Genomic DNA, 22,120 nt, shown 5'->3' on the forward strand with positions numbered 1-22,120 from the left:
AAAAAATTTTTTTTATTTTATTTTTTATTACTTTGTGTGCGTGTACCGTCAAATTAGATCTGACTGGTACAGGAGGATATTGCGCCTCCTTCTCTGGCAGAGCATCTGGTGGATTTGAACCGTGTTCCTCTGGGATTGCAGTGCAGCTTCTTGCCACTAGGCCACCAGAGCTCCCTAAAATAAAAAAATTTTAAAAAAAGAAGTGGAAGACTTGATATGCTGGCTGAACAAGATGAAAGGGTACAGTCTTCATATGGTTTACATTTTGATATCAAAAAGATAATCTTTATCACTTGGCTGATAGGCAACATCATGACAGATGGAGAAAAGATTGAAATTGCAAATTATTTAATCTTACTTGGATCCACAACTCCTTGGCACCAATGGTCAAGAAATCAATGGATGTATTGCATTGGTTAAATCTACTGTCAAAGACCTCTCAAAGTGTTAAGGAGGAGTCATATCTGTTTAAAGACTAAAGCACACCCCAGCAACAATAGCAGAGTTCAACAAGGCAGCAAACAACAAATGCTGGTGAGGTTATGGAGAGATTGGAACTCTTATTCACAGCTAGTGGGAATGTAAAATGGCATAGTCACTATCGAAAGTGTATGGTTGGAAGTTGGAAATAGAAATACAATTTGATCCAGAAATTCCACTACTGGGAATTTACCTTAAAGAAACCAGAGCCATGACTCAAGCAGATGTTTAAGCCATATTTATTGCTGCATTATTCACAATAGCAAGAGATGGAAGCAACTTATGTGCCTTTCAACAAATGAATGGACAGAAAAATTATGGCACATTCACATAGTGGAATATTACATAGCATTGAAAAGTAATGAATTTATAAAACATTACACAGTATGAGAGAGCTTTGAAGACATTATGGTGAATGAAATATCTGTCACAAAATGACAAATACTACTCAACACCATTGTTATAGAATAGGACAAATATGGGGGAGTTGAGGAGAGAATGAGAAAAATGCATGCAGATAATGAATGCTACATTAGAATAGATGAGGGGAAGAACTATCGAAAAGCAATATATGATTAGGCCTTACATGTATGAAAACACTCTGGAACAAAGAGTGCATTGTGGAGTAGGGTGGTGGCTTGGAGGGCAGGGGGAAGAAAATGTTCAACAATGAAAAAAATTAAATATTATTTTTTAAAAAGACTCAAGTGCATCTGATTCAAGTCCTGGTCTTTTCAATTACTTTTTATGCATCTGAGAGCTGGAAAATTAATAAGAATGACAGGAGAAGAATTGATACTTTTGAGTTGTGTTGTTGAAGAGTACTGACTATTCCACAGACTGCCAGAATAACAAACAAATAACCTTGGGCAAAGTGTAGCCAGGCTGTTCCTTAGAGGCAAGGACGGTGACGTTTTATTTCACATATTTTGGGCATGTTGTCAAGAAGAGCTGGTCTTTGGAAAAAATAATCAAGCTTAAAATGGCAGAGGGTCAGTGAAAGAAGGAAGACCCTCAACAAGATCTATTGATACAATGACTGTAACGATGGCTCAAGTATAACAGAGATGATGAGGATGGCATTGGATAGGCAAGGTTCAGATCCATTGTTCATAGTGTCACCCTGAGTCATAGTTGACTTGACAGTACCTCGCAACAACTGCTTGTCTGTCAGTGTGTAACACACGGGCTTGCATGTTGTATGATACTGGAAACTATGCTACTAGTGTTTCAAATATCAGAAGGGTCACCCATGTTTGACAGGTATTCACAGAGCTTTCTCACTAAGACGGACCGAAAAGGACCAGTTAATCCACTTACTTAAAAAGAAAAAGAAAGAAAAGAAAAGGCAGAGGAACACCATGTGATATAGAACCAGAAGAAGAGCCCATCAAATTATCAAATTGGAAGGCACATAAAAGATGGTGGGGAAATATTGCCTCCGCAGAGTCGACCCTAATTACATGGCCAAAGTAAAACTTTTGAGATCTTCATTTGCTTATGTGGAATAATTCAAAATTAGAAAAAAAAAGCTGCAAACCATTAATCAGAATGTGGAATATACAATGCATGAGTCTATAAAAATTGAAAGATGTATACATAAAGATCAATACCCTAGGCACTGTCATTGTTGTTTTAAGTGCTATAGAATCATGACACTCTGTGGATCCGGGTCTTCCCGGAGTCGGTTTGCTTGGGAATGCAGTCCAAAGCGGGTGGTAAACTCCATTTAAGGCTAAATACTGGCCTGAAAATCGTGGCACTATGAGGAACAGGTCAAAACCTTGCCCTATCCTTCACCATCTCCACCCTGCTCTACCTGCTGCCACCGTGGGTGTTGACTGTGAATGCAAGTAAAATGAAATCATTGACAACTTCGATTTTTTTCTCTATCATGTTGTTGCCTATTAGTGCAGTAGTGAGGAATTTTGTTTTCTGGATTGTTGCGAGATAATCCACATCTTTGATCTTCACTAAGTGCTTCAAGTCTTCCTTATCTCCTGGAAACAAGGTTGTTGATGAGTTTTCTTCAAATTCTGATGCCATATTCTTCTTCATATAATCCAGCTCAAGTTATTTACTCAGCATAGAAATTGAATAGGTATGGAGAAAGAATACAACTCTGACACAAACTTTTCCTGATTTTAAGCCATGTTCTGTTTGAATGACGACTTCTGGGTTTATAAGCATATTTTGCATGAGTAAAGTTAAGTGTTCTGGAACTTCCATTCTTCTTAATTCTATAATTTACTATGATTTACACAGCAGAAGGCCTTTGCATAGACAATAAAACACAGCAAACATCTTTCTGGTGGTCTTTGCTTTCAGCCAAAATCCATCTGGCACCAGCAATGTCTTTTCCACAACTTGCTTCAAAATCCAGCTAGAATTTCTACATTTAAAAACCATTTCAAGAATAGATTTGATGCATTGAACATTAATGACCAAAGACCAGAAGAATTGTGGATGATATTGAGGACGTTGTTGTTGTTCCACAACCAACACTCTTGGCACAAGAAATCAGGAAATAAAAAAAAGAAAGAAATCAGAAAATCAGAAGATTAATAGCATTTTGAAAATCTGTGTCAGGGATGCTCCAGAGTGCTGAAGAGGAATTACGTCAGTCTAGAAACTAAGGTGCATCTAATCCAGGCCATTATCTTGTTATGCATCAGAGAGTTGGACAAGACTAAGGATGACAGAAGAAGAATTGATGCCTTAGATTTGTGGTGCTTGAGAAGAGTGTCGAATATAGCATGGCCTGCCAAGAGAACAAACAGATTTGTCCTGGAGAGGGTGAAACCAGGTTGCTCCTTGGAGGTAAGGAATTTGAAGCTCCATTCCACACTCTCTGGGCACGTGACCAGTAGGGACCAGTTCTTGGAGAAGGACATCATGCTTGGAAGGGTGGAGGGTCAACCAAGGAAAGGAAGACGCTGGATGAGATGGATTGACACAGTAACTGTGGCAATAGAAGCAAAAGGTAAGAGATGATGAGGTTGTCTCAGGATAGGGCAGGGTTTAGAGCTATTGTTCATAGGGTCAATAGGAGTAGTAGTCAATATAATGGCACATAACAACAACAACAACACCACACCATGTTTTGTACATGTACTTGGTGTTTTATACAATCATTGGTATTCATTATACTTTATATACTTAATTACCATCGCTCTATGCCTGTTATTACTCTGTCCTTTCAAGACTCCATTAAACCTTTCAGATTACTTAACCCCCCCAACCATTAACTTCTATCCCACTGATTTCCCCCTTCTACCTTCGCTGCTCACCATCTCCTCTCTCCATTTTGCATTATATCTTACTCAGTTTTCTTCCTATTTTCACAATGCAGTATTTATCTTTATGTGACAGAGATATTTCACTCAGTAAAATGCTCTCCAATCTCTCTCAAATTATATATAGTATTTTACAAAATTGTTGCTTCTTAGTATTCCATTGAATGTATGTACCACAATTTCTCAGTCTGTTCATTTTGTTAACGGGCATTTGGGCTGCTTCCATTTTCTTGCTTTTGTGAATAATGCTATGAACACAGGTGTACCCATGCCCATTCATGTCTCAATTCTGATTTCCATACATAAGGAAATGTTCAACATCACTAGGAATCAGATAATGCAAATCAAACCAACGAGATACCACCTCACTCCAGGAGCTGTAGCAAAGTTCAACAAAACAGCAACTAATAAATTTTCGAGAGTATACAGAGAGAGTGGAACTCTTACACACGGCCAGTGGAATGGTAAAGTGCTACTACTGTGGAAGGCTGTATGGCGTTTCATCAAAAAACTGAACATAGAAATTCCATATGACCCAGCTATTCACCTGCTAGGAATAATTAGATCTTTTTAAAATCACTTGTTATTATTATTATTATTGATAATTTTAATGAACATTTACAGAGATTTTGGATTTCCATTCATTCTTTGTTGCACTTTTCTCCTTGCCCACCGCTCCCCTCCAGTTCCTTCTTCTCTTTGAAAAGTAAAAGAAGAATTCTTTCATTGTTATACAATCCCTCCCGCCAAGTCCACTCCACTATGCAGCCTTCGTTCTGGGCTCTTGTCATGACAATAATACCAAATCATATATCCCTTTTAAACAGTTCTCTCTCTCATCTGTTTCAATGCAGTAAATTATATATACTGCATTTGGAATAATTAGATCTTAAGAGTAAGTATCTGTTTAAAAAAAAAAAAAAGTAAGTATCTGTTTAACAACCACAGTGCCTAGAGGAGCAGTTCAGTCTTTCTCTGGCCAGAGGCGGGGAGAGAGGGGTTTAGGGCAGGTCTCCATGTGGCGCTGTAGTTGCCCGCCGGCCACAGGGTGGCGCTGGAGTGCGACCAGAGGAGGGTCGAAGACTTATGACGTATGGCCGTGCGACCCGGTGCAAGCGCGCAGTCCGTTCACTGTCGCATGCAGTAAGGGGTCTTTGCTGCGGGCACGATGGTTTCACCCGTACAACTCCCGCCCGAGATCCAGTTGGCACAGCGCCTGGCGGGCAACGAGAAGGTGACCCGGGACCGGGCGGTGAAGAAACTCCGGAAATACATCATTGCCAGGACTCAGCGGGCCGCAGGTTAGCGTGGAGATGGCGTGGGTGGCGTGTGTTGAATCTCCTCTGGGTCACAGGCGGCCGATCCGGCGCGTGCGGTCCCACTGATCCAGGCCTGAGAGCCTCCGAACGGCGTAGACCTTCACATGCAGGGACCATGTCAGTGGGACTTACGAGTCCGCCTTTCTGCCGGCTGGGTCCTGCCCGCGCTCTACTCCTTGTGCAGCAGACATTTGGCTCTGCTTGTGATCCCCACACCCAGCAAGCTCCTCTGCACCCTCAGCTAATAAGGAATTCAGATCAGGCTTCCTTCCCTCTGCGAAGCCACTCCTTCCTTCATAGATTATATATACCGAGCTGTCAACTTCTGGGTATTCTAGTTTCCCCCCTCATATCAAGATTCATCACTGTCGTTTTCTATGTGGGTAATTACTGTATTGCTTCCTGATTTTCACTCCTGCTTCATGAGGCAGAGAATGTGTTTCCCGTTAACTGTACCTGTGCTGCCCAGTGCTTCTCATAGTGTAAGACCTGCATCTTCAACATCACTAGGACATTTGTTCCCCATTCATTGCCCATTGCTCCTGAGAAGTTGATTCCAGCTCCTAGGAAGTATATGGGTTAAAGTAGAACTGCCTCACGGGATTTTCGCATCGAGAAAACAAAGATTCTTACTACTGGGCCAATAGGCAGCATCATGATAGACGGAGAAGAGACTGAGATTATTAACAGCTTCAGTTTGCTTGACTCCACAGTCAACACTCTTGGTACCAGCAGCCAAGAAATCAGAAGATGAATTGCATTGGAAAGTCTGCTGTCAAGGACCTCTCCAGAGTACTGAAGGGTAACGATGTCAGTCTGGAGACTAAATGCGCCTGATCCAGGCCATGGTCTTCACAAATTACTTAATATGCATTAGAAAGCTGGACAGTGACTAAGGATGATAGAAGAATTGATGCCTTTTGCTGTGGTGCTGGAGAAGAGTATTGAATAGACCATGGACTGCCAGGAGAACAAACAGGTTCAACGTTGAGAGGGTGAAACCAGGCTGCTCCTTGGAGGCAAAGATTTTGAAGCTCAGTCAGACACTCTGAGCATCTTGCAAAGAGGGACCAGTCCTTGGAGAGGGACGTCATGCTTGGAAGGGTGGAGAGACAGAGCGAAAGAGGAAGATCCTGGATGAGATGGATTGAATCAGTAACTGGGGTAATAGGGGTAGATGTGCCAGAGACAATTAAAGTTGGCACAGGATAGAGCAGGGTTCAGAGCTGTTGTACATAGGGTCACTATAAGTCACAGGTGACTTCTTGTCACATAACGACAACAGTCTTTATGAAGGGTGGCCTAAGTAATCATGAGCAAGGAGTTGCGCTGTCAACCAAATGGCAGGCAATTGAAATCTATGAGGTGCTCAGAGAGAGAGAGAGAGAAGGATTGGAGGCAGTCTTCTCCTGTGCATTGTACACCATAGGAAAGCTCTTTAGAGGGTCAATGATAAGTCTATTCCAACTTGACAGGACAAAGCAAAAACAACAACAATCTTTATGAAGCAGATGACTGGTGGATTTGAACCAGACCTTTGGGTTCTCAAACAAGCTTTTAATCACTGCACCACAAGGGCACATTATAGGGCCTCTAAATATTTGTCCAGAGAGCTCTAGTGGCACAATCTGATTAGCATACACCAGTGGCTCTGGGAGATTTACTGGCTCCTCCTATGCAATTTACAGTCTCAAAAACTCAGTGAGGGTTAACTATGACTTGTAATCAACTTGATGGCAGTGACTTTTGAGTTTTTTTAAAATGTTTATTTCACTGGTGAAAAAATTCTCAACTTCCATGTTGGAGACTTGGGTTTGATTTCCAGGCTATGCACCACCCCTCTGTTAGAAAAGGTCTGCGTGTTACTACAGAGGTGAACAGGTTGCACTGGAATATCCTGACTAAGACTGACTACGAAGAAATGCCTGACAACTTATTTTTCAGAATAAGTCACTGAAGACTCTGATCATGGACATAGTGTAGAACTGGGTGGCATTTTGTTCTCTTTGACATAGAGTTGCCAGGAATTATATGACAGTTAACAAGAAATATTTGTGAAATGACTAATTTTTATATATCTCAGCATCAAGAAAACAAAAATTCTTACCTCTGGGCCAATTGGAAGCATTATGATATAGTGAAGAGATTGAGATTGTTAATAGCTTTAGTTTCCTTGGCACTACAATCAACTCTCATGGTACCAGCAGCCAGAAAATCAAAAGATGAATTGCATTGGGAAAGTCAGATGTTGGGGACCTCTCCAGAGTACGGAAGAGCAATGATGTCAGTCTAGAGACTAAGGTTCACCTGACCCAGGCCATAGTCTTACTTGCTATACATCAGAGAGCTGGACAATGATTAGGGATGATAGAGAGTTCACAAGCTTTGGTGGCCTAGTGGAAAGAAACTGCATTGCAATCCCAGAGGTGTGCAGTTCAAATCCACCAGAGCTCTGCTGGAGAAGGAGGAACAATTACCTCCTGTATCAGTCAGATTCAATTTGATGGTACATACACACAAATAAAAAATATTTTTAAAAAGGAAAAAAAATAGAGTTGATGCCTTTGAGCTGTGGTGCTGGAGAAGAGTATTGAATATACCATGGACTGCTAGGAGAACAAACAGGCTTGTCCTGGAGAGGGTGAAATCAGGCTGCTCCTTAGAGGCAAGAATTCTGATGCTTTGTCTGACATACTTTGTGCATGTTGTAAGGAGGGACCAGTCCTTGGAGAGGGACATCATGCTTAGAAGGGTAGAAGGACAGTGCAAGAGAGGAAGATCCTGGATGAGACGGATTGATTCAGTGACGGGGGTAATGAAGGTAGATGTGTCAGAGACAATAAGGTTGACATAGGATAGAGCAAGTTTCAGGGCTATTGTACATAGGGTTGCTATGAGTCACAAGTGACTTTGACATTAACAACAATACTTTGGGCATGTTGCTAGGAGAGGCTTTGTCTTGGTAAGGGACATTGTGCTTGGAAAGGTGCAGGGACAGCAAAAGAAAGGAAACCCTCAGCCAGGTTGACAGAGTGACTGCAGTAGTGGACTTGAGTATGTCAGAGATTGGAAGATGCTACAGGATAGGACAGGATTCAGATCTCTTGTTCCTAAGATCTCTAGGAATTGTACTTGACAGCATCTAACAACCACCACCACCCACCGTAAGCCTGAATGAGTGAGTTAATGTCTGAGATATTTACATTAAAATGTTTACAAGCTTAAGTATAAAGCTGGATGAATTAGCACCATTAGACTGATTCACTTTTGAATCTCCAAAATGGAATCCTGAGCGTACTGCTTTGCTGAGTCTCAGGGCATATTCACTGAATGAACAAAGTAACGTTTCCTTGGAGGAGTCCTTGTGCTTGCTTATAGGCTCAGTAGACCTCCACCAGGATTTCTTGAGCTGGAAGGGTAGCCTGTGTGCTCTGCATGGAAATTTACAGTAATGAGGCTTTGGTCTAATTCAGGCAGCCCTATTTTCCTGGCTTCACTTGTGCAATGAAAATTTGGTTTAGTCTGTTTTTTGCTGTTTGTGCTGCAGGTAGTTTTACACATGATGAGCTGCTGAAAATATGGAAGGGACTCTTCTACTGCATGTGGATGCAGGACAAGCCATTGCTCCAGGTGAGTGCATGAGAAGTTGGAGAAGATGTTCCAGAGCAGGTATATCAGTCAAGGGACAGGTTGATGGGAGCTGACTCAGACTTTGATGTAGGCAAGGATGCTGGATGAGTGTTACAGCTTCAGTGCTTTGTTCTTTCTGGCTGGAGGGGTCCGGGGCCTTTGGTTTGAGTGGATGTGACTCTTGCTGGGATTTTGACATCTTTGCAGAGTCGGGCACCACAGCACCTTGTGGTAGGTGGTGCATGTTAGGATACTGGTGAAAACATGGGCTGTTTGTGTTTTGTATTTGTCAGGGTCACAAGCTGAGCACTGAAATACCAGAAGCCAAAGGGCTAGAAGCCTTTACTTCCGAGACAGAATTTCTCCTGCTATGCTTTTTAAATTAATATTTCTGAAAGTATTAATTGCTACTTATGCACCAAAATCACCTGGGTAGTAAAAGTACTTATTTTAAATGTAGATTTCTGGACTTTGTTCTATACTGCCTAAACTAAAAGCTGTCTGGGAGAGGCTCTGGAATCTTCTATCTTAGCATATTTCTAAGGTGATGCTGGCCACAGGGACACAGACGGTCAGGCTGAGTGGGTGACGCTCTGTGTGCCCCTCCTGCTGCTGCTCAGGGGCTGAGCTCCTGGGCTCACTGCCGCTGCTGCTCCTCGCCTTCCTATCCCACCAGCCTCTGTGCTCAAGGCACAGCATCAGTCCTAGGGCAGGGGCCACAGTGGCTTGTAGAAATTCTTTTCACCTGTGCTGTAGGAGGAGTAGGTCTGTCATAGCAGAGTGTGAAACTTGGAAAACTCTGGTCCAAGGCTGAGAGGCCCAGTTCTCAGAGTCTGTTCTCAGTTGTGAGTGGCTATGCAGTGAGCATGTTTGTTTTTTGTCATTGTAAGAACATGTTTCTCAAGTAACTGAAGAATTTCCACTGTCTGTCACACAGGAGGAGCTAGGAAGGACCATTTCCCAGCTTATCCATTCCTTTCAGACCACAGAGGCACGTGAGTACAGGTTTATGTCCATTCGGCAGTGCACTGTTCAGGTGCTGCGGGGTTGATTTCTGAGTAGAACTGCTGCTCCAGAGGGGTTCTGAGGAACAGACTGCTTCTCCCTTGTGGAGTCTAAATCACTGACGTTTGGTTAATAGCCCAACACTCAACCCACTCTACCACCAGGATCACTAGACATGAAAACCTCAGACCCAGGTTTGCTGGCCCCACTTGAGCAGGACAGCAGGGGAGAAGGTCTGAGCAGCTCCTGGGAAGCAGAGCACCTCCTCCTGCTCACTGCTGTGCGCCCATTGCTCCTGATCCCTAGTCAGTGGGTGGGGCTGGCATTTTCAGGTGTTGCTGCCCTTTGCTCCCTGGGACCCTTAGTACCCCTGTTGCGATGCCAAACCACGTGTGCTAGCACCATGTCTAGCTAAGCACATTTTTGGAACCGAGAAGCCTCGTGGGCTGCCCATGATGTCCTCTACCAGGTTTCTCACACTCTCACCTCCACATCCTGCAGTCACTTCCTGATATTCATCAGGTCTCTCTCTCTTTTAGAGCATCTGTTCCTTCAGACATTTTGGCAAACCATGAATCGAGAGTGGACAGGGATTGACAGGCTGCGCCTGGACAAGTTCTACCTGGTAAGCTCATACCTGTAGCTTCTCCAGTTCCCTCTGTTCTGAATACCCAGCACCCTGTCGTTGCCCAGCAGATAGAGCAGACCTGGCGCACTGTCTAGCAGAGGTCTGGCCTCTGAGCAGCCCTTCCCTCAACTTCCCACACAAGTGAAGGCTCCAGGGCAGTGAGGGGGCCCATCAGGCTTGGGGAAGGGACAAGATGCTTGTTAGGGATGCACTTGCCTGGGATCCTCTACCACCTGTGTGTTAGGATTACGGCACAACCAAGCATTCCTGCCTAGTTCCCAAATCTTACAGCACATACACAAACTTCCATTCAGAGAAGCAGAGTTAAAACTGGTGAGAATTGAATCATGAAGCTGACATGTCTCTGTGGAAGGTTTGTAGGCCGTTGAACCCTCACCAGCTCAACAAGGCTGTGTCTTCACTGCAAGTCAAATGGCAGGCTGACTAGATGATGGACTAGTTGAGATAATGAGGGCAGCAATGATTGATTATACTTACATTAAAGCTGTATCACATTCCTACAAATTTAGGTTAAATACTAAATTAAATGACTAAAATACGAGGAGAAAACTGAGTATTATAGACACAATAGCCTGTTTTTTTGGGCCACTTCCCTCTTTCCTGTTAAATTGCTGTCTTGTTGGGTGGCATTTACTGTGATGTGGGCAGTTCTGTAGACGAAGCCATGTGATTACTGCCAAGATTAGATGATCTGAGGGGATACCACTTGTGGCATTGCCCTGTCCTTACTGGGGACAGAGCTGTATACTGTCTCTGTACTGGGCTACGATGATGTGGACAGTGTGTGTGAGGCTGCCTTACATCAGGGACTCTGAATAGAAAGCTCAAGAAGGAAGGATATAGGGACTCTTAAGTACTTGGGATGGGGCAGGCCTAGGGATCAGGCATATGTGCTTTTAGGAAATTCAGATTTATCCAAAAGAGTCTTTAGGCAAAGTCTTTTCCCTCTTTACCTGTGAGTTTTGTTGATCTTAAGGTCAGGGCTTTCCCCCTTGTGGGATCTGTGTCTTGCCTCACTCTGTGAGGTGTGATGTGAAACTGGCTTGTAGTGCATGCCCAGGAGCAGTGCCCTGTGACCAAAGGCCCTTAGAGCCAGTATGTCCTCTGCTTCTTGTGCCTTAGTCACCTCCTTTGGGAATCTGTATAATTGTGTGAGAGGAAGAAAAACCACATGGAAAATACTTGGAACCGTTTTAAAGGGGAAATGGGGGACTTCCTACTGGGGCTGGTTTGCATCCTGAGGCTTATGGAAGAGCCTCACTGCGTGCTGGGCCAGCCAGACAGTAAACTGGGAGAGGAGTCCTGGGGTGCCTGAGAAGCCATGATGATGATAAAATCGGCTGTGCCAGGGGCTCCCTCTCCTGCCAGTTGATCCATGCACCTCCGTATCTCCTGTGGTGGGAGGCTGTGTAGTCCAGTTTGGGGTTTGTGTGCTATGCTTCATCTACTAGGGACTTACACTTTTGGAAAGTTGGGCATCTTAGCCCAGGGAGTGGAGTGTGTTTGCCAGGCCAGGCTTGGTCTGGTGTCGTGTCTGACAGCACTGGCTGGTCAACACTCTGAAAAGGCCTGCTGTGCTTGGGGCCTGAGGTTTGTGGTACAGTCCAGTTTATGCATCTGCTAACAAGAGTCTGTCTCTTTTTGTGCCATAGCTCATGCGGATGGTCCTGAATGAATCCTTCAAGGTCCTGCAGATGCGTGGCTGGGAGGAGAGGTAAGTGTGCAAGGCACAGAAACAAGGCATCTTCTTCTGGCATGGCCACCACCACTCCATCCCCCAGCCCCATGCTGCTTTCTCTGGGAGACAGAAGTCATGGTTTCTCTTCTATTTGCCTTACATTAAAGGAGGACCCTAATGTCACTTAAGTTGAAAACATTTTTAAATTATAGATGATTGCTGTATTCATGAAAATGATGCTACTGGTTTTCAGCCTTGATAAATTCTTTTTTAAAAAAAAAATTTATTATTAATTTCAATGAAAATTTACAGAGACTTTGGGTTTCCATTCATTCATTGTTGCACTTTTCACCCCTCCCAAGCCTTCCCCCTAGGACACTACCCTCTTGGAAAAGTAAAAGACAAATTCTTTCATTGTTTTACAAACTCTCCCCCAGGTCCACTCCACTATACAGCCTTCGTTCTGGACTCCTGTCATGACAAAAATACCTAATCACATATCCGTTTTAAACAGTTTTCTCCCTCATCTGTTTCAGTGCAGTACACATTATTGAACCCATCTTTCTCAGTCTCTCCTCAACCCCAAGGTCAGTCCTGTTTTACAACAGTGGCATGATGCAGTATTTGTCTTTTTGTGACTGAGATACTTCACTCAGCATAGTGTCCTCCAGGGTCACCCACTTTGAATAATACTGCATGAGTTCTTTGTTTTTCAGTGCAGCATAGTATTCCATTGTGTGAATATACCACAGCTTCTCTATCCATTCTTTTGTTGATGTGCACTTAGGTTGTTTCCAGCTCCTTGCTATTGTGAACAAAGCCACGATAAACATGGGTGTGCATATATCTGCTTGGATGTCAGTTATGGTCTCTTTGGGGTATATTCCCAGTGGTGGAATTGCTGGGTCAAATGGTATCTCTATTTGCAACTTTTTTTTTTTATTTTATTAAATTTTATTAGTTTTAATGAACATTTACAGGGATTTTGGGTTTTCATTCCTTCATTGCTGCACCATTCTCTCTACCCTCCTCCCCAGTTTGTTCTTCTTCCCCGCCATCCGAATGTCTGTTTTAATTGTCCAATTGCCACAGTGCTTGTCAAAGTCAGTTCTGATTAATCTCCTTTGTCGGTGTGTCCTTTGCCATTCCCTATCACTCCTCCCTGAAAGCCCCATACTGCCTTCCACAGTGGTTGCACCATTTTATACTCCCACCAACAGTGAATAAGGGTTCCAGTTTCTCCACAACCTCGCAAGCATTTGTTGCTTGCTGTTCTGTTAAATTTTGCTATTCTGACTGGGGTGAGATGATATCTCATAGTTGTTTTAATTTGCATCTGTCTTAGAGCTAGGGATTTTGAACATTTCTTCATGTGCTCGTTAGCCATCTGAATGTCTTCTTCGGTGAAGTGTCTGTTCATATCCTGTGCCCATTTTTCAATTGTTTATCTTGTGGTGCTCAAGTATTTTATAAATTCTGGATATAAGTCCCTTATCTGATATGTCTTTACCAAATACTTTTTCCCAGTCTGTGGCTTTCCTTTTTACCCTGTTGGAGAAGTTTTTGGATGTGCATAGGGATTTGGGTCTTTAGAAGATCCCATTCATCTGTTTTATCTTCTCCTGGTTGTAGGAGCCTTGATAATTTCTTACTGTGACTTGGAATTTGAGCCTTCTGCTTTTTTTTTTTAACACCAACAAAACCATAATGTATTCAGCAATTAATAGTTATTGCTCCCAAGTGTAGGAATATTGCTATTTACTTTCTTTAGCAACATAATAGCATTGCTTATAGTGGATAATCTTGTCCACCAGGCCAGGAGCCAGCCTTCAGTTTCTGCCTCAAATCCTATTTCATGGATTCTGAGCAGTGAGGATGCATCCTGTCCCTGCAGTGGGGCTGGCTGTACACACTGTCTAGGCATAGCAGCTCCTGGGCCCCACTCCTGTAGGACACGTAGGGAGAAAGCTCTGGGTGGGAAAGGGAAGTCCTCAGCATGGACCTGCTTCTCTGAGTCACCTGAGGCGCATGCATATCACAGCTGAGGCAGTGGGCCGGCCTCCAGACCTGCAGAGGGCACTCCGAGTTCCATACCACAGAGTGGATGTATGAGTATTTAACTTTAGAAATGTTTCACCTCACTGCCACTGAATTGATTCTGACTCAGCAACCCCATAGGCTTTAGGGCTCAATACCACCACCTCATGGGGTTTACAAGGCTGTCAATCTTTACAAAAGCCGTTCTGAGGCTCATGCAGTGGGTCTCGTAACTTAAACTCACTGCTGTTGAATTGATTCTGGCTCACAGTGACTGTCCCTCAGGTTTCCAAGGCTGTGCATCTTTAATGAGCTCTGGTAGCCCAGTGGGAAGAAGCTGCACTACAATCCCAAAGGCGTGCAGTTTGAATCCACCAGCTACTCCACTAGAGAAGGACGGGCAATCTTCTCTTCAAGGAAGAGGCTGCTCATCTTTCTCCTGCAGAATGGCTGGTGTATTTGATCCACTGACCTTTTGGCCAGCAATCCATCATGCTGTGTATTATACCACCAGGGCTCCTTATCTGGTAACTTGGGCAGAATTCATTGTTACAAAACCACTGCTGTCGAGTTGTTTCTGAGTCAGTGAGTGCATAGACGGAGATGAACTGCCGTAGAATTTTCGAGGCTGTAACTCTTAGGAGGAGGAAACTGCCTTATCTGTCTCCCACGGGGCAGCTGGTGGGCATGAACTGCTTTTTGATTACAGCCCAATGATTGCACAGCCACTGGGGCTTCTTATTCAGGATTAAAGGGACTGTTTTGTTTTCGTTAACTTTTTTTTGTTGTTCATTATTGCAAAAGTAATTCCATTCTCGTTGTTACTAACTCAGTGCAAAGATTACCTTGGAGAAATTAGTGTACTCTCTCAATGCCCTGGGGTGACCAGTGCTAATAGAGTTTTTTTTCTTTCTCACAGACCCCTCACTTGCCCTAAGGCTTTGGTGGGTTTTGAGTCCTGGGGTGAGATAACACCACTTACACCACGATTTGGCATGGGCTGCTTACACTCACATGAGGGATCTTTCTCTGGATCTTGCACCTGCACATATTTTTCCATATCACCTTTCCTGAAGCTGCATAGATCACCACTTTTCCTTCATAGAACAGAACATTCCCAAATCATGCTGAGCCCTCAAATCATCTTGGGAAGTTCTTAAAGAAAACAGATGTAGAAGTCAGGATAGAGGGATCCCTCCATGCTACTGCCTATGGGTCGTCAAAGTCATCCAGGCTGTCTCACGCTGTCCTTTGGATCTCTTGTGGGACTTGCTGACGCGCTCTTTCTCTCCTCAGTCAGAGTGAACAGCTGCTGAAGCTGCTGATGACAGAGATCATGCACCCTGACAGCCAGACTCCCCACGGGGTGAGGAGCCACTTCACCGAGATATTCCTGGAGGAATTGGCCAAAGTGGGCGCAAAGGAGGTAAGGGGACTGGGCGAGATGGGGGCAGGTTTTCCTCTTCTGTAAACTCAGGGGGCTGAGGTCAGACTGAGGCATCTGTCCACGTGGAGTTAACGATGCTGGGCTGGGCTGGGCTCACGCTCATCACCTGGTGTTCCTAAGCAGGAATGGCTTGTTCCTTCTCTCCACAGCTCACTGCTGACCAGAACCTCAAGTTCATTGACCCCTTCTGTGTAATTGCTGCCAAGACCAAGGAGTGAGTAGTGGGTGGCTCTGTCAGGCTGAGTCCTCGTTTTCATCGAGTTTAGTGTGACTGACTTTCTGTAAGGCGATGATAGGCTATGCTGATTCTCCTGGTGATAGGGATGGTAGAAGGGGTGAATGGATTAGTGTCTCTTCTGTTTGAGAGGCATTCTAACCTGCCCATTTTCTTGCCTTTCCCATCCCTTCAGTCCCCGGGATTTGCATTACATAGTTCGTGGAATCTTTGAGGCGATTGTGGAGCAGGCCCCATTTGCCATCGAAGATCTGATGAATGAGCTGGATGAACAAGGCGGGGAAGAGGAGGAGGAGGAGGAGGAGGAGAGTGACTTCGAAGACGTGGAGGAGGAGGACTCAGAGGAAGAAGAGGATGGTGAACTAGATGTGCCGAAAGGTGGGGCTCTGCAGATCAGGGGGTGACTGTGTTGCCCCACTTCCCTGCCCCACTGGCCGGTATTGGCCGAGTCAGCCTCAGTCTGACCCCTGCAGCTGCCCTGACCGGTCCCTGGGCCTGCCCTTGCTCCCAGAGCCCACTCTTCACAGCAGCCAGAGTCGGCGTTAAGTCACAGAACACACACTGTCAGTCTGTAACTCCTCTAAACTCCTCTCTGTGCTCACCTGCCACACACTTGCTCAGGGTTCCCCCAACCCTGGTGGGCTCCTGCCTGGCTCATCCTTCTCTGTCTCTGCTTTCCTGCCACTCTCAAGGGCTATCTCTTGATTCCCCATTTAAAAGTGAAACTTCTCATCTTGCTGGCTAGATCCGGTTAACTCGATGTCCTTACAGCGAACTGACGTGCTGCATAATGGCTTGTGTAGACTCCTGTGAGCGCTCTGCCGAGCCCGATCAGGCCCTACCCACAGTTGCACCAGGCCTCACTCCTTCCTCCTGACCCATCCCTCGTGCTGGGTCGCAGCTGGGCCCACCCCGTCTGGGAGCTCCCTCATCTTTCCGGGGCATGGTTATGTGGTTAAGTGTGGCTGCATCCACACTCTGGCAAGACTGTGAGTTCTGGCTCACAGGTGCTTGTGTTGGCACCCCCACCTCAGAGGCTGACCTGGGCCTGCACACACTGGGTGTAGGTCTTGGAATTTGAGGGTTTTTTTGTTCCAGGCTCCATCCATAGACGTGAACCCAGGACAGAGGAGGATCCCACGGGAGATGACGACGAGAGCGTTGGAGCTGTGCTGCAGGTGGGTGCACTGCGGCCTGCAGGACAGGGAGGGACAGCCCCAGGGGAGGGGGACTCAGAGACACCACGTAACAACAGGCTTGTCTTGGGGGAGTGTGGGTGCCCTGAACCTTTATCTACAGAAGTATAGAGACCCTGATGCCAGGGTCAAGTACCAGCAGGAGATACCTGCTTACCAGGCAGCACTGCCACCCGCAGCCTTTTAGCCCAGGCAGATTCACTCTCAATCGCACACCTCCTTTCCCTCTTCAGGTGCAGTGCTCCATTCCTCAGGGAGGGTCTGCAGCTCTAGGCGACTGAGGCATGGGAAATTGTGCGCTGATTTTACTTGTTTGGATGTGTCTCTAGACCCTGTAGTCTCACAGGCGAGGTTGTCTTCCTGGTTCTCGTACTTCTGTTGGCCAGTGCTGCCTGGAGTGCCCCTTGTACGAAGATTCCAGGGGGCAAATCCTCAGTGTGTGGGGGTAATACTGGCTGGGTGTGCTCTAGTGTGGCTGCTGGTCAATTAGCAGGGTATCTGTGCTTCCTGGGTTGGTCACTGTCATGGGGGAAGGTGACTGACTGTTCTCTCTTCTTTGAAATAGTTCAACTATGAGGCCCTTGCTAACAGACTCTTTGAAATGGCTAGTCGAAATAACACCCCTTCCCAGAACAGAAAACGTCTCTATAAAGTGGTCCGCAAGTAAGTATTTTCCAGTTGTTGCATTGTCATCCCCCAGCCTTTTGGGTCTTCTGTCCTTTGCTGGTGTTTTTGTGCTGGCTGAAGCTCCTTGGGAACGACCTTCCTGGGCTGAGACACCCAGGGTGCTCTCAGCAGAGAGCCAGGCCATAGGGCTCACCGTGGCCTCTGGAAGCTGCCTGTGGGGTCCCTGAACTTGGGGTACTGAATTCCCCCTGGTGGGAAGCGTGTCACTCCTGGGCTTCCTTTCCCCCAGACTCCTTGGCCGTGCTGACTGAGGTCTTCTCTTTTCTTCCAGGCTTCAGGACCTCACTGCAGGTGAGGATTGGACTGTGCATGTGAGCGACTACCTCCCTCAGGAGGGGTTCTGTTCTTAGAGTGTGGAGAGTCCCACATGTTCAGTTTCCAGCTCAGATGTTGTGTTTGTGAAGCAGCTTGGTGGTACAGGACAAGGGGTTGAACTCCAGAGATGCTAACCTCAGCTAAGCAGTTCTCAGCTAAGTGTGGCAGGCGCTTAGGTAGGGCTGGTCCTGGAACCCACAAAGACTGACCCTACTTGCAGGAGTTAGACTGTGGGCCATGCCGTCCTCTGCTTATGAGGAGTGTGAATGCCAGTCACTTCTCTGGGCTGATGAGGCTTGGAGTCTCCGTGAGGGAACTGAGGGTCGGTGTTTGCTATGCTGACTCTGGACTCCTTTTAACGATATTTTCCTAGGAAGTTTATAGTCGAGGATCTAAGCTTTTATTTTTACTGACTCTTTAATGACATTTTTCAAACATTCAGCAAAACTGGAAAGGATTTTATAGTGAATGTCTGTATATTCACACCTAGGTTCCATCATTAACTTCTTCCTTTCTGTTTTATCACAAGTCTACATATCCACAGACTTTTTCATTCTGAGTTTAATTGCAGACGGGCACTGTCCACTAGTGTTTTGGTGTGTGTGTCATGAGCTGGGGTCCAGTATGTTCTGGGGAAGCTTGCATACAGTGACATGCATGGTGCTAGTGTGGGTTTGCTGGATATTGAATAGTACATGCACATCTGTAAGCTCCCTGCCTGGGGACCCCTGGCAGGCCTGTGGGTTGTTGTAAGTGCTCCAGAATCCACTTTCCCAGGGTTGATGGTGCTTGTGTAGTTTGTGTGGTTTAGAGCTGATAGGCTTCAGTTGTGGGGTCTCAGCATAGTTTTGGGCACTAGAAGAGGGCTCTTTGTCACAACAAGCATGAGCAGTGCTTGCTGGATTTTGTTGGAAGTGGTAAACAAACAATGCCCTGCCCTCGAGACACCCCCGTGACCTACCTCGTTTCCCCAGGCATCTTCCCTGAGGATGACATCCCTGAAAAAGTCTATGCCTACCAGAATGAAGGGAGAGAGAAGAGGAAGATGAAGAAGCGTTTGCTCAAAGCCGAGTTGAAGAAAAAGAAAGGTAGGACCAGAGGTAAAGATGCAAAAGTGGAGTGTGTGAGGTATCACTTTGCTGTCATGTGACACTCGCCTCCCTGAAGCCTTCCCACCTTCCAAGCTGCCCTTCACACGGCCTGTCTCCTGACTGGCCTGGGCTGTGACCTATAGCTGCAGAGCCCCCTGTGGGACTTGGGGCTCTGCCCCTGCTTGTCTGGCTCTTGGGTCTTTCCAAAGCTGTCTGCTCTTACTATCCTGTCCATTTCACTGTTGCCACTTCTGGCATGCCATCTCTTCCTGACCCTTCTGTTTTCCTAATTCAAGCTCCTCCCACATACACCCTGTCCTCTTCAGTGTCTACAGGCCTTTTGGTGGCCACCATTATATTCTTGGTCACGTAAGTGGTTCAGAGTGGACCCTTCACTTGGCATCAGCGTGCTTTTTTACACAGGCCTTTGTCCACTGCAGACCTTATGGAATACAGGCTCTGGTGCAGTATGCCCTTGGTAATAAGAGGCCTGTGGCTGATTTGTGATATGAGTCTTCCCTCTGAACCCTTTAGAGGTTCAGGATTCATCTTCCTTTCCGCTAGGCCTGCCTCTCCTGCAGCAGCTATGCTCTCACACTTGGCTGGCTCTTGTGCTGGCACCATGAGGACCTCTCCAGGGCTGTCCTCAGGCTCTGAGTTAGGCAGCTAGGTTAGAACTGCTTGCCTTGACACCTGACTAGTGTCATTTGGCATGCCCTGCAGCAGGGCTGGGTACACCCAATGCCTTGCTCCCCACTCCCCTCTCCTCTCCAGCCTGTCTGTCTTCCCTGTGTCTAGAACGATTACTGATTTTGCACGTGCTTGACAGCTGATAGGACATGATGTTCCACTTGAGAACAAGATGGTGATTTGCCAAACTCTGTGCTGGTGAGCTTGGCGTTGGCTCATCTCTGCATGTCCCAAAGGCATGCCTGCCTTAGAGTGGCAAGTGCCACTGGGTTCTCTGCTGACACCTTCATTTACATAATTGAAGTGACATCTGTCTGTGTGCTCACTACCTCATTCTTACCACCTTGCTTTTTTTAACAGAGAATGAGAGAAAAGAAGACCCAATTGTAGCTTCAAGCTCCAAAATGAAGAGACGGAAGAGGAAAGGCAGGAGGACTAACCCTGATGTGCAGTCTGAGGGAGGCTCTCCACTAGAGCAGGGCAGGATCCGTCAGGGACGAGGATTTCAGCACAGGAAGAGAGGGAAGCCTGGTGCCGGGGCCAAGGTGGTTGCTGGGGCCGAGTTCCAGGAACCAAAGAAGAAGAAGCGACGGATCCGGGACAGCCAAGAGTGATGCCACCAGCTCATTCAGGGACAGACAGGAGGGGTCACCTTGTAGACAGAACACCAGCTGACACCTTTAATTATGATGAAGAGAGGTCAGGGGCAAGAAGGGACTGTGCCCTCCTGGAGGGCCTGTGTCCTGGAAAGCCAGTCTTTCCCTGATACAGCCACAGGCCACAGCTGTGATGGCCTCTCTGGGCTTCCAGTTTCCCTGGCAGGCTGCCAGTCCTGTGAGTGACGTGCCTGGGGGGACCTGTAAATAGAATACAAGCAGATCTCAAAAAGAAGATTGGTTCTGATGTATTTATGTAGAAGGAATTCTACCAGTGTGAAATGACAGATGGAGATTCCTGAACTGCGTTTATATTTGATACCTGTTTTTGTGGGAGATATGTATCTAAAAGAAACCTGGGAAAAGATTGGTGTTAACAATCAAGTTGTCCAGGCAGGGCCATGTTTCTGAACTTGTGCTCAGATTTCAGATTTTTACAGTGAATTTACTTTTGTAATAAAATATGTGTGTATACTTTTTATAATGGCATTTGTTATAACCCAGGGACACAGGGTTGGGGGCCAATGAAAAGGATTTAGGAGGTGGTCCACCTGGGTAAGTGTGAGCTTTCTAGTTATCACAATGGAAAAGCAAACCAAATTAATATATTTTATTTAGCCTCATATTTCAATATGTACTAATAGAAAAAAAACTATTTTTGTCTTTTTACCCCAAGTCTTTCAAATCCAGTCTTCCCTATACAGTACATGTCAACACTAATGCAGAATTCTTATTAAAAATACTTGATCTTTATTTCTTGTTGTGTACCATCAAGTTGGCTTTGGCCACTTTGAATCAGTCAGTTACTTGATATACTATGTCGGGAATGAAGAACAGAGTGAAAATAGTGCTGCATTCGTGTTAAAATGACAACTTCAAGTTCTTTCCTGAAGTATAATGTGACTGGTAGAATATTATCCATACGCATATAAGGAAGACCTGTTAATAAAACTCTTGTTCAAACACATGCACTAAGAGCAAAAGCTGAAGAGGATGAAACAGAAGATTTATCAAGTTTTGCAGTCTGAAATTGACCAAACATGCCATCAAGATGTGTTTTTGATGAAACATTTTTAAAAAAGATATGTTAATGATCATTGGTGATCAGAATGCAAGAGTTGGAAACAATGAAGAAGGGCATAGTCAGCAAGTATTGACTTGGGTTCAGAAATGAGACTGGACTTAGACTGAATTTTGTAATTTAGTGATTTACTCATTGCAAATACCTTTTTTAAAAAAACCACAAATGGCGACTTTACATGTAACTAGATGGGCTGTGCAGGAATCAGAATGACTACATCTGTGCAAGGATTTGTTGCAGTCAAAACCAGACCGGGTGCTGACAGGAAAGCAGACCATCAAGTACTGATATGTGAGTTCAAATTGAAGAAAAATAAGTCCATGAGAACAAAAAATCTTGAGTCTATCCCACATGAAATTAAAAACCATCTTAAGGATAGGTTTGACGCATTGAAGACCAGAAGAGCTGTGGGATGACATTAAAGAAATCACCCAGAAAAAAAAAAGAAATCACCCATAAAGAGCAAAAGGTCTGTGCTGCAATCCCAAAGTCATGCAGTTCAAATCCACCAGATGCTTCGCTGGAGAAGGAGGGTACTCTGTACCAGTCACATCTGGTACAACAACAACAAAACAGAAAAAAGAGAAAACCAAAATGGATGTCAGAAGAGACCTTGAAAATTGCACTA

At 45.3% G+C, this 22,120-nt stretch overlaps 1 protein-coding gene across 1 annotated transcript; it reads left to right on the forward strand.

Moving 5' to 3' along the window:
• Window positions 1–4,944: 4,944 nt before the first annotated feature.
• RRP1 (ribosomal RNA processing 1) lies at window positions 4,945–20,369 on the forward strand. Its single transcript, XM_006903704.1, is given in 13 exon segments — window positions 4,945–5,077; window positions 8,643–8,725; window positions 9,663–9,720; window positions 10,270–10,355; window positions 12,032–12,099; window positions 15,397–15,520; window positions 15,691–15,755; window positions 15,952–16,154; window positions 16,875–16,954; window positions 17,538–17,635; window positions 17,931–17,950; window positions 18,949–19,074; window positions 20,116–20,369. Coding segments are annotated over 13 exon segments (1,398 nt in total).
• The last annotated feature ends 1,751 nt before the right edge of the window (window positions 20,370–22,120 follow it).

Source organism: Elephantulus edwardii, unplaced genomic scaffold, assembly GCF_000299155.1.
Source record: "Elephantulus edwardii isolate Elephantulus edwardi_28Jun2011 unplaced genomic scaffold, EleEdw1.0 scaffold00133, whole genome shotgun sequence".
In the NCBI taxonomy this organism is placed as follows: domain Eukaryota; kingdom Metazoa; phylum Chordata; class Mammalia; order Macroscelidea; family Macroscelididae; genus Elephantulus; species Elephantulus edwardii.